Below are 15,371 nucleotides of genomic sequence, written 5' to 3' on the forward strand. Positions count from 1 at the left end.
ACAGAACCTCAGTTTCTTTTTAAAAATACTATTTTCTACTACTACTTCTAATCAAGAGAGTTCTATTAATATCTTATGTTAATAGCTTGATAATTAAGCTGTGTCTTACCACACTTCACATCTTGCACATAATTCTGTGACCAGACTTCAGAGTGCTCAGCTGTTTCGTATGCTGATCTGAATATTCTTGTGTGCTGTATTTGCCAATATCTTTTTATTTCAGGCCAATTCACCAGGCGGATCAGGTAGTGAATACTCTGAAATAAGTTTCTTGTTCTGACTTTCAAGAGCCCTTCGACTGCTAGCTTATCCTTTCAGTTTTTAATTGGAAACAAACCCTAGATGTTGGTTTTCTCGTGTGAGCATTTTCAGTTCGAGAACAGATGCTTCCAGTGTGTCTGCTTAGGTTTTCTGGAAAACAAATCAACCAACCGCTTCTCTGTTTTTTCCTTTCTGTAGCTGTACGTGGTTTTGTGTTCTCAACAATATATGTTTCAGTTTAATGTTTTTAGAAAATAATACAACTGAATGCTGGTAAAGAAAATATTATGAACAGTAGTTTGTGATTAGAGTCAACCATTTGAAAATTAGGATGCTAAATGATCAGCACGTATAATGTGTGTGTACAAGTGTGTGATGTGTTTTATGGAAGTGCAGTCATAAACAGACTTGTTAAAAAGTTGGTGTTTGCTAAGATGGACAGTTTTGCTAATGGATGCTTTCTCTACTTGGCATAGGGTGTTTTCATGTACATTACCAACAGACATGAATTTGGAAGACTTCTTTCTACAGCCAATTACAATACCTCCCACTACAACAATGACCTCTGGCAGATATTTGAAAATCCCGTGGTATGCATTTAATTAGTGACTAGTTATTTTATTTTTAAAAAAAGTAAAGTTTATGTATTGTAAAGGGCTTAGGTTTGAAAGACTTTATGCAGAGAGCATTTGTCTACTATGCACCAAATATTGATTATGTGCTAAAAGGTGTTCTCTGTGGCCCATCTAAGCAAATGACAATATAGCAGTAAGTTAACTGATGATGAGAGTAAGGAGTTGGAGATATGGCCCTGATGTAACAGGTTTCGTGAGTTTTGACATAAGAACCAAATTTTTTATGGGTATAAGAAATTGTTTAATTGTTTCAATGCTTTCAGTAGAGCAAATAAATAAATTAGAAGCTATTTGTTGTCACTTAAATTTATTTGTTTTGTTGTAATGTTTTAAAATTATATGTTTTTTAGGACTGGAAGGAAACTTATATAAATCCAAACTACTCAAAGATCTTCACTGATAATATAGTAGAACAGGTGGGTATAAGTACTTTTCTGACAATTTGTGGGACTGATTGATAGTAAATTGGCGCATGGTAACTATTCCCATGCAAATGCTGTTTTGGTCTGTGAATGAACAGGGTTTTTTATGTTTTGGATCAGAAATGAATGTTTGCCATGGTGGTCCATTTGGCCCAGGCTTCTTGCTTTCAGGCAGCTGATCTGGGCAGAGCACTTGTGTTGGATGATGAGTTCTGTGACAATTAGGGACAGTGACTTAATGAGCTTTGCTTCCTTAAGGAGCTGTGATAAATTGTTTTTGTGTTTAAAACAATGTTAAAGTTTAAACTGTTCCTCATAATGGCTTGCAGTGTAGAGGGTCAGGGTTGTTATTTAGAGCCACAAGGCACAGGATGGGTGGGTACACTGGCACAGCTGGTAGTGCTGGCTCATGGCTTGTGAGGTAGCTCGTAGTCTTTGCTCTTGTGAGAATGCACTTGTGGATCAGTTTTTTAAGTTTTATTTTCTTTGTAGCCATGCCCAGATGTGTTTTGGTTTCCCATATTTTCTGATGCTGCCTGTGACGAGCTGGTAGAAGAAATGGAACATTTTGGACAATGGTCTGGTGGAAAACACCAGGTAAGCGTCAGCCTATATAAACAAGACCTTAATGAGTGAGTACCTTTACAATAGTGAGTCACAGTGTACTGCAACAAAAAATATTCCAACAATTGCCAGTGACCTGAAACCTCTGCTTTGTGGTATGAAATGCTTAGTTTTGTCTACCATGAGATATTGTGCCAGTGTTTTCAGAAAATTCAAGGTATTTATTAACTACCATTAAAATGAGGGGATTTTATTTGACTAATTCACAGATGTGGTACCATGGAAATGAGAATAATTGTAGTCACAATTTACTGAAGGTAGGAGCCTCCAGGAAGGATTTTACCATACTTTTATCTTCAAGTTATTTCAACGTTTATTGCCATTTCAAGTTGAGGCCTGTGCTCTCTTAATGTGATACAACTTCAGTTCCATCTGCAGCTCAGTAAATTAAACCACTGCCCCAAGAAGCCCTTTTACTTACAGGCAACACATCCAGATATTGACTCATCCTTTAAAAAATGTCCAGTTTCTCCTTGTTAATATCTCAGGATATTTCTATGGCAGTTAGCTATGGAATTTACTGTTTAGCAAGCTAACATATGCTTACTGAAATATTGTTTTGTTGCAGTGCTGTGATTCTGCAGGTTTCAAATAAATATTTGCAGAAATGTCAGGAACATTCCATGCTCGTATTTCATGGCTGTTTGGGGTGTTTTCCTTAGGACAGCCGCATTTCTGGAGGGTATGAAAATGTCCCAACTGATGATATCCACATGAAGCAAATTGGGCTGGATAATGAATGGCTGCATTTCATAAGGGAGTTCATTGCACCAGTAACCCTGAAAGTGTTTGCTGGCTATTATACCAAGGTATGGGAATAAAGCTTTTGCAGATAATTATTCCATGGCATGACTGAATTTAAGAATGTTACTGAATTACCCTAATTTGTTTTGCTGGGGAGTTTATATATGTCATAGCAGTAGTTATAAACGAATGTTGCTGATTTTTTTTTTTTTTAACTAATCTTAAAAAAATCCCAGGAATCCTGTATGTGACTTGGCAGTTCACAACCCGAAGTCTGACTGTGTATTTTATTTCAGGGGTATGCTTTACTGAACTTTGTTGTGAAATACAGCCCTGACAGACAGAGGTCCCTCAGACCTCATCATGATTCCTCCACATTCACAATCAACATCGCTCTCAACAAAGTAGGAGAGGACTTTCAAGTAAGTTCACAACTTAGTTAAAAAATGTTAAAAAATGTTGTCCTTTGAGTGTCCAGTATTATTGTCAAACTAGTGCCCAAATGCATACTCTTAGAGACCCAGATGAAAAGGAAAAGATGCACATCACAAATTGGGATAAATAATGCCTTGGTGTTTTTTGACAAGTACTAAATCTGCTCAATTGCAGGATTCAGTCAGGCTGAATTGATCAAACTGGCTTCAGAGGGTGGGAGAGAAGGGGTTTAAAGAAAAACTTTGGAGATGTTAACCATTTCATTTTTAATATTTCTGAATTGAATGTTCTAAAGATGGTGTCATTTAAATAACCTTGTTATCGGATAGTAAAAGAAAGAAAAATAACTGCCTACTAATAACAGTAAAATATTTGAAGTCATGGATATATAAAACAGAACTTACTCTATTAAAACACAAGATAAATATTTAGGGTTTTGTTCTGTTTGTGTTTTTACTACAGGGAGGTGGATGTAAATTTCTTAGGTACAACTGCTCCATTGAGTCTCCCAGGAAAGGATGGAGTTTCATGCACCCAGGAAGACTTACACATTTACATGAAGGACTTCCTATCTTGAACGGCACAAGATACATTGCAGTATCATTTATTGATCCTTAATTTTATTTTTTTTTTTTTTTTGCCCTCTTCAACAGCAGTGTTCTTTACACAAACATTTATTTATAGATTTCTTCTGGAGGATGGTGATAAAAGAAACTTTTAAGTTCCTGTTCCTACACAACAAAGGTACTTTGGGCTAAAAGAGTGAAAAACGGAAAATGTTCTGATATTGTCGAAGATTTCTCGATATCTGCTCTGAGCCTTCAGTCACAAATAAACGTGTCCTGCTTGTTTTTCCATTCTGCTGTCCTAAAGAGTAGGTGAGGAGGGAAAATGGAAAAGCATAGTGAATCCTTTTCTTCGCTGGAAGAAAACCAAACCCAAACAACTCTAGGTGTAAAATCATCGGATAAAATGATCCTGGTTTTCATTTAGTAAAGTGACACAGCTAAAGTTTGTGTGGTCTGTATGTTTGGTGCCAACCAGTGAGAAATTGCAACATAAAAACAAAATGAAGTGCATCTTGTTTACAGTTGTTTCGGATAAGCAATAATTGCATAAGCCAGTCTATACTGAAGGGAAAATATCTCCGTAGCCTGTTTCCTGAATTCATTTTCAATACTGAAATGTACACTTTAGAAGAAAAAAATAAATTGATTGCAGAGATGGAACAAGGATTAAATCATTTACCCAAGGAAAAAAATGCTTTATCATTTGTTTTGAGAACTCATCATGTTGAAAACTTAACTTTTCTTCAGCAAGTGACCTTCATTTAAAGTGAGTTATTTTTCTAAGTGTGTAATTGCACCCAATTGATACTGGAAATTTGATGTTTATTTTCAGAACGCTGGTAAATTGTAATAATAGGATGTTTTCTAGAGACAATTTTCTACTCTTAAAATTACTTGAATTTTGTATCAGGAGGATGAAACGGTGGCAGTCTCTCTTTTAAAGCTAAGGGTATGAACTTGACATTTATTTTAAAGAAATTGGTTTAAAATATTCCTACTGTATCTACTGTTTGTAATTTAAAGAAACTTGAAGCTGTCTCAAAGTCTACCGTGCCAAAATGCACAACATGTTGGAAAAACTTGTGAAAAATAAAGGGTAATTTTAAATTAATGCAGCAGCTGTTACTTGACTGTATTAGATAGTTTCTTTGCATTTGCCATGGTTTCACAGAAACTAGATTTATGGACAAGTATTTTCTAATGATCTGTAGCTACATTTAAATGGGAGGTTTCTCTAAGTGTAGGATTTGGTTTATTTAGTACTGAAATTATTTCTTATGTGTGTTGGTGCCCGTGTACCAAGCCCTGCATTACATTTTCAGAACGACCCCAGCAGGAGTGATAATTCTTGGGTTTGTTTTATGCAGAGGCTATTTGATGATCTAAACAGTGTTCACTTTTTGCCTGTGAATCTTTGAAGAAGCTTTATGTCACATTTCCCAAACAGAAACTTTATTTGCAGCTGACAGGGCTGGGAGAGGGTTTCAAAGCTTTTTCTTTTACTCAAAATAAGCATGTCTGCTTATTTCTGTGCTCTGCATTTTTCTGTACTTAAAGTTATGCTGAAGCAAATACATCAGAGTGAGGTAACCTCAATAATGTAGTCAAGTGGGCTGGCTTGGAAAGGAATGGCTTTTGATGGGAAGTTCTTTGCTTTCTTTTAATTTCTCTTTACACTGTCAACTTTTCTTCTTTTCAGGCTAATATTTGGAGATTGATATCCCTCAACTTTATTTCCAGGCATGGAACAGCTGTCTTAGTGTCTCTCTCTCTCTTATCTGTGCTTAGGCAATCCTTACAGATAACAAAACCTCCAAGCCTTCAGAATGAAAGCAGCCTTTGTTAATCATCTTTTTCTGAGAATTTGCCCGTGATCTCTTGGGCTGACTTAGAATGATATTTTTACCCCTGGATCAGCTACAGTCAGTTTGTTGTTATGAGGAACTTCCTTGGAAAAAACTCACAAAAATGCAGTCCTGTAACACAGGGGGAGTTCTTTTGCAGATTCACCTCCCCCCTCCAAATTTTGTTTTAATTATGTATTTTATATTCTCGGTCACGTTTTATTTTTGTAGTGCATATTTCCCCCTCAAACATATGAATGGCTTTACTTACTGTTAAATTTGTTTGCAGCTATTAATTCACTGTCGCATGGTGACGCATAATGCAATGTTTGCTGTGCTGCACATTTGATGGAAACATGAAAATGTGTTTGCCATGCTCAAGTTACTAAGATTCTCATTTTTTCTTTTAATGGAGTATTTGCAAAAGCTGGCAGCTGCCTTTCAGGTGGACAGCAACAGGTATGGAAGTGTTCTCATTGACTTCTGAGGAGCTGACACAAAGAAGTTTATTCTGAACAGTTCACCTGAATTAGTTCCAAAAGCTGTGCTATACTGTTGAGTACACAAGCTGACACAGGCTAAACAGAATTGTCACTACGAAAATATGCTTTTTAAGTTTCATTGCTTTTAAAAGCACTTAGATTCTTATGTCTCCTTGACAAAGTTTTTTCAGGGTGTGGAAGATACTTGCATTAGTAGGAAAGCAGCAACCCTAATTCCAGCACTGTATGAGAAACCTTGGGAGTACAGGGACATAAGGGTGCTCTGCAGCAGATGAAACATTTGTAAAATATTTTGTCCATTCTGCTTCCCCCTGGCTTTACTTTTCACTGTTAAGTACTTGAAGGGACTGTGGTGTGGGTTAGAGAGCAGTTTATAGGCAGTAGGTTTCTTAAGTCTTCTTTTGGTTAAAAGTACTGAGTGTAGCTTGGTTTTATTTCATATTTGTGAACTATTCCAGCTGTTCTTCTAAAAAATGTTCAAGGCATTTAGTAGTATTTTCCACACGTTGAACAATTCCAATATGTATTTGTCACTTCATTTTTTTTTGTTGTTTTTCCCAAAGGATTACTGTTTCACTCTTACTGTGAATGGGTAGGAGTAAGGCTATTACAAGCCCTAGAAGAAGATAGATTTTTTTTTTCAATGAGGCAATAATAATGAAATCTGTTTGATTGTGTGTATTTCTTCATAATGCCTTTTCCCCCATATCTGCTGGATTCGTGGAATAAATGGTAATTCAATGCAGGGCTTCCACAGCAGTTTCTCAGCATGGATGAAGTAAAGAGACAGAAAAGTCTAGAAAGGACCTCTGTGATTCTTTCCTTCCCTGTGCATGTATCTACTTTTGCTTTTGTTTTTCTGCTTGAAAGAATTGGTTCAGATTTTTCTTTTCAGCTACTACAACGAGATTTTTGAAGAACTTCAGTTTTGTTGGATTTATTTCTGACATGGCCTCAGTGGATTCAGTTCTGGAACGAGTAAGTATTTTTTTGAATCTTTGCTTTCATGAATCCTCACTTTCTTGCATGGCAGAGTAGGCTGCTCTGCTATTTTTGTGAGTGAAAGGGAACACGTTACCTGTCTCAGCAGCCCTCTGTGACTGAGGTGTCAGATAAATGACTTACTGTTTCTAGCTATGGGATGTTTTTGGTTCCATAGCAGAGTATGAGTTGGTGGGCACAGCTCTCATAAAATACATTTGTAGAGTTGATACTGGTAGTTCTTAGAGATGGGATTTGCACTGACAGAGTTAACTGTAGAGTTGTAAGAATAAGTAATTGATTTGACTGCCAGGATTTTGTTGTCCCTAGTTGGTGGAAGTGTCACTTCAAACAGCTTTCCAACATGGTTTCCCAAATACTTACTCCTCTTAATATAAAAAGTTATTTGGAATCTAATGAAGCAGATGGCCTTGCTCAACAGTACTGAAGACCCTTGGTCCAAACTTGAAATACAATTGGAAAGAGAAGCTTTTATCTTCAGCAAAATATTTAGCCATTTCCCTCCTTTTTTTCTTTCTTTCTCTAATTATTTTCCCATTTGACATATGAGTGAGATCTGTATAAATGCATACAGGACGATGGCTGTCTTTTAGGGTATTTTAGGGCTGGGCAAAGGGGAAATGAGGAAGGAATGGGTGACAGTTCAGAATTCACCCCATGCAGTTGGTTCCTTCTGCAGCTGCTGGTGCAGAGCTGTGTGCTGTGTTCCCATGGCACTTCAGTCCTAAACTCACAGGAGGAGATCTGAGAAGCTGTTGAGATCCTGGCACGATCCTAAGGCTGTTAAATGCAGGATCATCTTTTCCTCTTGGTAACATGCTGCTTCTGGAAAGTTAGTTTTCTGGATTGAGCTTCCCTTCAGAAAAGCTGCTTTGGCCGTGTTGAAGCAATGCCCCTCAGGATTATTTTGCACAAGGATCAAATGTAAGATCAGCTCTCTGATAAAAACATATTGGTCTTAAGTTATTTAATGGAGTATGGCAGCAGTTCCAAAGAAGGATTTCAGTCAGCACGATTACAGCCTTTACTGGCATCAGTGCAGCTGCAGAAGTAGCAAAGAGCCTGGCCAGGGAGGAGGGATTGGCTGTGGTGCAGGGGGTGCTTTGGGGCGATGCCACGGCCCTTGGGTAGTGGGGAAAACTGCCATTTCTTGAAAAAACCCACCTGTTTTTGGGTCCTGAATGTTGATTCCTTTGCTCTTGCCTACTCCACTTACTACTGGGTTGTGGTTGTCGAATGTCTCAGAGTGCCTCAGCTTGGCAAGGGAAGTGTATAGCCATACAGTAACAAATTCAGTCAGGAACTGGTCTTCTGGCATCAAACCAGAATGTTTCTATTTCCAAGAATTTTGCTTAGTTTGAAAGGAGTTGCTTGGCTGCTAATGACTCTGCACCACTTTGTTTCTGTGCTCTGTTGAGGGTGGGGAACAGAGAGAGGAGGATTTGCATTTCCACAGGTTCAGCTGCAGTGGCAGATCATGTGAGCAGTCCTGCCAGCCTGGGAGATGGTTTACTCTACTTAATACCTTAAGACATCAAGACCTACCCTTCAGAGTGGGCTTGACTAACACTTCAGGCTTTAAGCTTTCTCAGACATGAGTTGCTAATCTCTTACAGTGCACATCCCCTGCAGTGGATGTGTGAAGAGAAAGTTTGCAACCTTGCTGTTTTCCACTTTTTTTTTTCTTTTTTTTAAGTGCAGTAGTGTTCAGGTTTACCTTGAAACATATTCTTCTAAGCTTAAAAAGTCATATAGCAGCAGAACTAGCAGAATAACTGCTCAGGTCTTGGTTCCTTCAACCAGCTTGCTGACTGATAACAGTTGTTATTCTTCTGTAAGGAGTAGTTCTGTCCAACTGGTGGTGTTAATATTTGAATGATAGGTCTTTCTTCATCCCCTTGTGTTTGCAGGTAGGGTGGAGAGATGGAGTTGGTGAGGGTACCTGAGAGCTGCATCCTGTTCCACTCCCACAGTAAATACACTGCTTACAGACAGTTAGGGTTTGCTGCCATTGCTTGATCCAACTCAGTTGCCCCAGGATGTGTATAAAGTGCTTGGAGAAAATGGACTGTGTTTTGGAAGGATGAAACCCTCAGATGTTTTAGTTCCTAAGTTGCAGCAAGTGTCTGAGCTTAGGAGAAACAATGATTTGGGGGTTGACTTGCTTTTTCCTCAGACTGGGGACTTAGGCATGGTGGTATTTAGGCATCTCTGTAAGAAGTGCCTTCTAGGGAAAGTTACTCTGGTGTGTAGTGAACACAAACTTATGAGAACTCGAGGCAGCAATTATTAAGCATAAGCTACTAAAAGCTAGTTTTCATCTTTAGCAGTACTGGGAGAATGTGAGACGTGGGTGGGTGCACAGTGTAACAATGAATGTCTGGCCCAGCCAAATTTAGAGACTCATCATCTCTGAATCACTTTTGTACACTGTGATTCACTAGGGAGCTATTTCAAGCATTTGGTCATTCTTTAAAACACGTAGTATGTAAAGTAGGACAGGTCTTGGTGCATAAAATGGTGTTTTGCCTTAAAATTTCTAGATCCAGCTGTCTCAGACTTTTCTTTGCTGTGCCATCATCAATTGTAGAGTGGAGGTTTTGATAGCATTACCTGAAAAAATAGGAAGTTCTCAGTTCTTGTACTTCAATCCCATGCATTAATGTGCATGAGAGCATTTTGCTGCATAAGCTCTGAACTTCTGGTTCTCTTAGACTCTTTGCCTGTGCCCCCATCCCTGATGAGCACATTTCTTTCCATCCAAACCATGCCCCCTTCATGTCTCATGTGTTTGCCAGATGTCAGCTTTCCATCAGGTGGCCAATGGCTCTTGCATAAATGCAGGCAGGAGCAAGGAAGGCAGAGACAAGGGATCTTTATTTGGAAGTGTTCTTGAAGTGTAAATTTTTAAACTGTTTCTTCTGTGGCAATGAAAGATGCCTTAGGATCAGAACTAGGGAGCTATTATATCTCAGGGGTACAGCTGAGCTAGGCTCTGTAAAGCAGCACAGGTTACATTTCCTGATTTTTTTTTCCCTTATAGTTTATACAGCCAGTGGGATGAGATGGATACAGAGGGCTCCAGCCAAGAGCAGTTTCTCGGATCCCACAGGCAAGTCCTTCCTGCTGACCTGTGGCATCACCAGTGGCTGCTGGAGGACGTGACCACTGCCATGTTTCACTGTTGGGGTGTGTATTTGGGGAGGGCTTTTTAGGCTTCATCTCATTATTCATCTGTGTGTGTGTATTGGCATAAACCCATGGTTGATTTTTTTCCATAGCCTAGCTGTAGCTTGGCCCTTGTTCTGCAAATAGGATTTTTTTTCTTTGTGCAGCTCAGACTTGAAAAATACTATTCCCTTATTCTGAAAATTACAGTACACAGGAGAGTGCACAGCCAGGGCTTGATTTTCTTCTCTAAATGTCATTGACACAAATGGAATATGGATATGAACTTTGCATGAACTAATTGATCCATATTAGTTGTTTGAATAGCAGAAGGATGAATGAGATATATTTCAGCTTGAACACAGACTACAGGAAATGCTGCACATTTTTCATCATTAGGTAGACATAATCTACCTGAAATTATACAGGCAGGAAAAGCTGAATGGACATCCCAGTAGGTTTCCAAAATAGCTGTGCAGGTGTTCTTGAAATGTTGTTTGAGCAAATAAATGGATCTGTTCTTGGCAAGTTGTTCCCATTTTTATTTACTTTTAGTCTGAAGGGGACAAAAGCACATTATAAAGCCATAGCAGCATTCAAATGCTGGAAATCAGAAGCTTGGAAAAAAATAAAAATAAATTGAGATTATTTTGCAGAGGAGGGGAAAACTTTGCAGCCATTAAAACAACAAAAATATTCCCTACATGGAGTATTTTATGACCAGAACCCTGAGATGGCACTTGAGGAATGTCATCAAAAACTGTAGCCTGGAGACCTATTTCTTTTTTTTTTTTTTTTTTTTAACCATTTTAACTGTCTTAAAGATCTCCTGTTGCAGACTTTATTCCTAAAGGGTCTTTTCTTCATGTACAACCAAAAATGAGAGATATCATTGAAGCATCTGTATTCAAAAATACAGCCAAACTTCCAACCCAGCCAGCATTCCCCAGCTGAGAGACTCCCACGTGCAGCTCCAATACCTACCCAGCCTCAGGCTTGGCATTAAAATCCTGTGGCAACTAATTTCTGCAAAGCTAGCAGGAAAAAATTAGGCAAGTAAAGGGACAGGTGTGTTTTTGACAGATTTGATGCAGGAGCTGACACTGGGCAATGAAGGGAGCTGATACAGTTCTTGAGCAGTGGAAATCACTAGAACTGTAGAAATGTGTTAACACAGGAGGAGTGAACACTTCTTTCTTTCAGAGGAATAGATAAAATACATAATCTGAGTGTTCAAATATAAAGAAATTCCCGTTGACAAAGTGTAGGAGATCTGCAGTAAGCAAATCTTATTCCTTTTGCTGGAAATACCCTTACAGAATTATTAGATTTCTTCAGATAATGGAGTGAAATATGCACAAAGTAAAACTTCAGCTCTTATCTAATGCAAAAGGCTCATAAGGCTGAAAAATATTTCCTTGCTTCACAAGGAAACTTTAGAGAAAGATACCCTTGAATTTACTGTAAGTAACTCATACATAAATTCTGCTTCTGTATAGTTATTTTATAAATATTCCCATCTGTTTCTGCTCTTTTGTTTTTGATGTGTTTATCTTCAAACTGAAGATTTTATGTGCAGCATGCTGTATTGTAGCGCTGCTTCTTTACTTCAAAGATAAGCCAAGGAAGCTCTTTTGGACTGAACATCTTCCAGAAAATATTTGCTCATGATAAAAACTCACAGCAAACTTTACTAGATTTTTATCTTCCCTCTTTTAAATGTCTAAGAAGTGATGAGTGTTTGTTGCTAATGAGAAGAATGTTTTTCCTTTCGCTACTGAAGCTTGCAGATAAAAAAAAAAAATTACTAAAGAAAACTGGTTGGGGATTCAGTTTTGTTTTTTTACAGGGGAAGAGATAAAAGTTTGTGATCTTCATTTTTTGGGTTTGGTTCTGTTTTTTTTTTCTTTAATAATGGAACCATGTAATTGTATATGAAGTAATACTATAAGTCTAAATGTGCAGGAATTGAGTATAGAAAACGTGCAAGGCAGTGGAACTGAGTAAACTAGTGACAGCACTGCATGCAAAAAATAACATTAATTTTAGTGACTTATTTCAGTCCACCTGCCAAGCTGTAATGGACAGTGAAATGTATTGATCATATCAGAAGTTAGCAGGTCCTCTTATTTTCTTCTTTAAGGAGCTGAATTCCCAGTAAGATCTCTGCTGTCATTTGTCACATTTGGCCAGCTGAAACAATGGGAATTATTTAGAAGGCAACTAATTGGAACTCCGAGGTTTCCCCACCCCAACTTAAGTCTACTCCTTGTTTCCTTGCCATCAGCTTTTAGATAAATTTGATTTATTATTTTTTGACTTTGCTGTGCTGCCTTCTGTGTGTGTTGCTTGAGGGAGTGTCTCATGGTACAGGCAGAGTGCTAAGACATGGCATTTCTCCATCCTTTGGGCCAACTTCTTTCTTGAATCCAGTATTTTCCTAAATGCCTGTGGTCCACTGGTAAAGCGATTACAGAGGTGCCTGCAGTCCTTCCTCACCACGTTGTGAAACATTTCACTGCTTCTCTTGGATTCCTGGAAATTGGTTGTAGATACAGAGCTGCTTTCTGTATTCCCACCTGGCTTTAGTTCAGCATGTTGGTAGCCCTCTGTATGAGGTGAACCTTGATAAAGGGAATATTCTCCTTTTCAGCTAGCTTTCCAACTGCCTGAGTTTCAAATTGTGAATGTTTTTCTTTGTAGAGGGGTGGTGTGGGAAGGGAGAAAACACTCCAACAGCACAGCCACTGCCATTGGCAATAAAAGTGCTACTTAAATGTGAGGCATGGTTTCTTCATGGTATGCTTCTCTGGGCTCCAGTTCCTCTCTGTCTCCATCCCTCCTTCAGTTCAGAAATAAATATATTCAAACCAAATGCCTAAGAAAAACTTTCCTTTCCTTTTAGGACCAGCAATAGGTTCAGGGCTGTGTGAAGACTATCATAGTGCACTAACAGCTTTGCACAGTGACAATTTTGCATTTATTTATCATTCACGACATTATTTGAAGGTGTGTTTTGACTCTTTGACCTGAACTGCTGCCCTCTGCAAGTTGGAGTGAATTATGCTTTGGTTAAATGATAACACACAAAGCTCAAAAAAGGCCCTCTGAATATTTCACGTTGCTTTCTATGCTCCTTTTCTTGAGAAGCCAGGGCAGAAGGCTGTTAAAATTCTCAAATTCACTAAACTTAAACCAAGAATAATAGCAGCATGAAAAAAATGCTTGTAATTTAGGAGTGAGTTTTGGATAGGCCTACAATAGCCTTCTGTCTGCTAAGCTTCTGGTCACTTATTCTGCTGTCTTGGGTATGTATGGGATAAATATCCCACAAGAACATGATTTAATTAATTTGGTGGTTACCTAAGACTGTTCACAAGAATAATCTTTAATACTCATAAATAAAGAGCTAAGTAACAGTAATTTTAACACAATTAAAATAGCAGTATGCATGAACAATAGTGAGATCTGTTTTCAGGTCACGCTTGCAAATTGCTGAATTTCTGCACATCTGACTTAAGATTCTTCTTGGAAATTACCTTTCTCTTTCTCAATTTCATTTCATGTGCATTCTATAAACTCTCTTCTGTAATTTACTGAGGAGGTCGAAGTATTTAACCTAGTTAATAAAAGTATGAGCAAACAGACAGTGGAAAGAAAAAATGCTTTGGCTTATGTATTTACTTTTTCCCTCGTGAGTAGCAGTTGAAGATAAAATAGTACCTTTATACTCATCTGCCATCCTGCAGCCAAAATTGGATTTTACAAGTGCCTGTTAAAAAGCAGATTGGGGTGTGGATAATAGAAATTAGGATAGAAATAATAGCTGCAAAAAGACTTCAACAGAACACTTAAGGTACGTTTATAGAATTCAAGTCTAGCAATATCGTCATATTTGGACATGCATACCCAAAAAAAAAGAATAATACTTGCCTACCCACATTTTTAGGTAGTGGTTGCAATTTATAACCTGGGAGAGGATGAAATAGTGTCTGGTAATAGAGCTGTACTTGTGTAGCCTTTCATCTAAATGCGTCAGAGTATTTTGGAAGTGGATGGGAAAACTGTGGCTCAGAAGAACTGATTTGTTCATACCATTTGGCAGCAAATCTGGGAAGAGGCTGCAGAATCTCAGTTTTCAGCCTTGGCTTTGACCTCTGCCTGGGTTGCCAGGAGAGTGTCCTGATTCATCGAGTCCTTCCCGGCAGCCCCGCTCGGGTCTGGGGGCGGCGGGACAGGGACAGGGACAGGGACAGAGACAGGGGGTGTGAGGAGGGACTGCTCCACATTCCAGACACAGCTCTCTGCCATGTGTAGAGCAAAAAAAGAAGACACAACTTTCCCAACGAGCTGATGTCTGACCAGCCTCCTGTACCTGGCACCCAGCACTCACTGTGCATTCTAATGAAGCGCTGCCTCTGCCTGTGTTGTTTGAATGTTAATGTGTAAGGGTTGTCTTAATGCATAACCATGAGGAGTAACTTATTTATTGCTTTCCTAGGTGTTGGATGGATGTGCCACTTCAGCACAGTGCACATGATAAGTATGAAGTCACCTGTAGAGGTGTGACCCCCTTTTCAAGCCTTTCTGCTAATTATTTGGATGAGAGAAAATAACAGTAACCTCCCAGAAGTAAAACTCCATCATGTTTCTTTGAAATTACTTACTGTTCCTGGTATTGAAACACTAATTTTATTTTTTTGGTGGTGCTCTTTTTTTGGTTGCTTATCTTTGGTATCTTCAGTCCTTACAAAACACTATCAAATATTTCAAGTGACCGCTGACATATATGTTTATTTGTACCTTTTTAAAGCCAGGCCAGAAAAATAATATAGAATTTAAAACTATATTTAAAAAAAAATTTTACACAGAACTATTTCTTGAAGTTTCTTAGCAAGAGGTAGCTGGATAGAGCCATTTTTATCAGCTCTAACTCAATGCATTTGCCTACTCATTTTAGTCAAGTTGGAAAAATTTAAATGGAAACTCTTTTTGTACTTCAGTGAGTTTATTAACTGGTTGTGTGGTTTGTAGGCTGCAGAGGGATAGGCATAAAGGAAAAATGATGTACATTTTATACATTAAAACTGTAAATTGCTTGGGCTATTATGTTTTATAAATATTCATTGTTAACAATAATTTGATTTCTTTTACCAGCTCTAGA

General features: G+C 38.3%; 1 protein-coding gene across 2 annotated transcripts in view; it reads left to right on the forward strand.

Moving 5' to 3' along the window:
* Positions 1-4,801, forward strand: part of PLOD2 (procollagen-lysine,2-oxoglutarate 5-dioxygenase 2) — a 45,907-nt gene extending 41,106 nt beyond the window's left edge. For both annotated transcript variants that reach the window (XM_027883588.1, XM_027883589.1), the window contains 6 exons: positions 738-851; positions 1,247-1,312; positions 1,811-1,915; positions 2,605-2,751; positions 2,983-3,108; positions 3,584-4,801. In XM_027883588.1, coding sequence (XP_027739389.1) covers positions 738-851; positions 1,247-1,312; positions 1,811-1,915; positions 2,605-2,751; positions 2,983-3,108; positions 3,584-3,739 — 714 coding nt within the window. In that variant the 3' untranslated portion in view covers positions 3,740-4,801. The remainder of the gene's footprint in view (positions 1-737; positions 852-1,246; positions 1,313-1,810; positions 1,916-2,604; positions 2,752-2,982; positions 3,109-3,583) is intronic.
* Positions 4,802-15,371: the final 10,570 nt, after the last annotated feature.

Source organism: Empidonax traillii, unplaced genomic scaffold (genome assembly GCF_003031625.1).
Source record: "Empidonax traillii isolate 1590-97213 ecotype Southwest subspecies unplaced genomic scaffold, ASM303162v1 scaffold129:size1329583, whole genome shotgun sequence".
In the NCBI taxonomy this organism is placed as follows: Eukaryota; Metazoa; Chordata; class Aves; order Passeriformes; family Tyrannidae; genus Empidonax; species Empidonax traillii.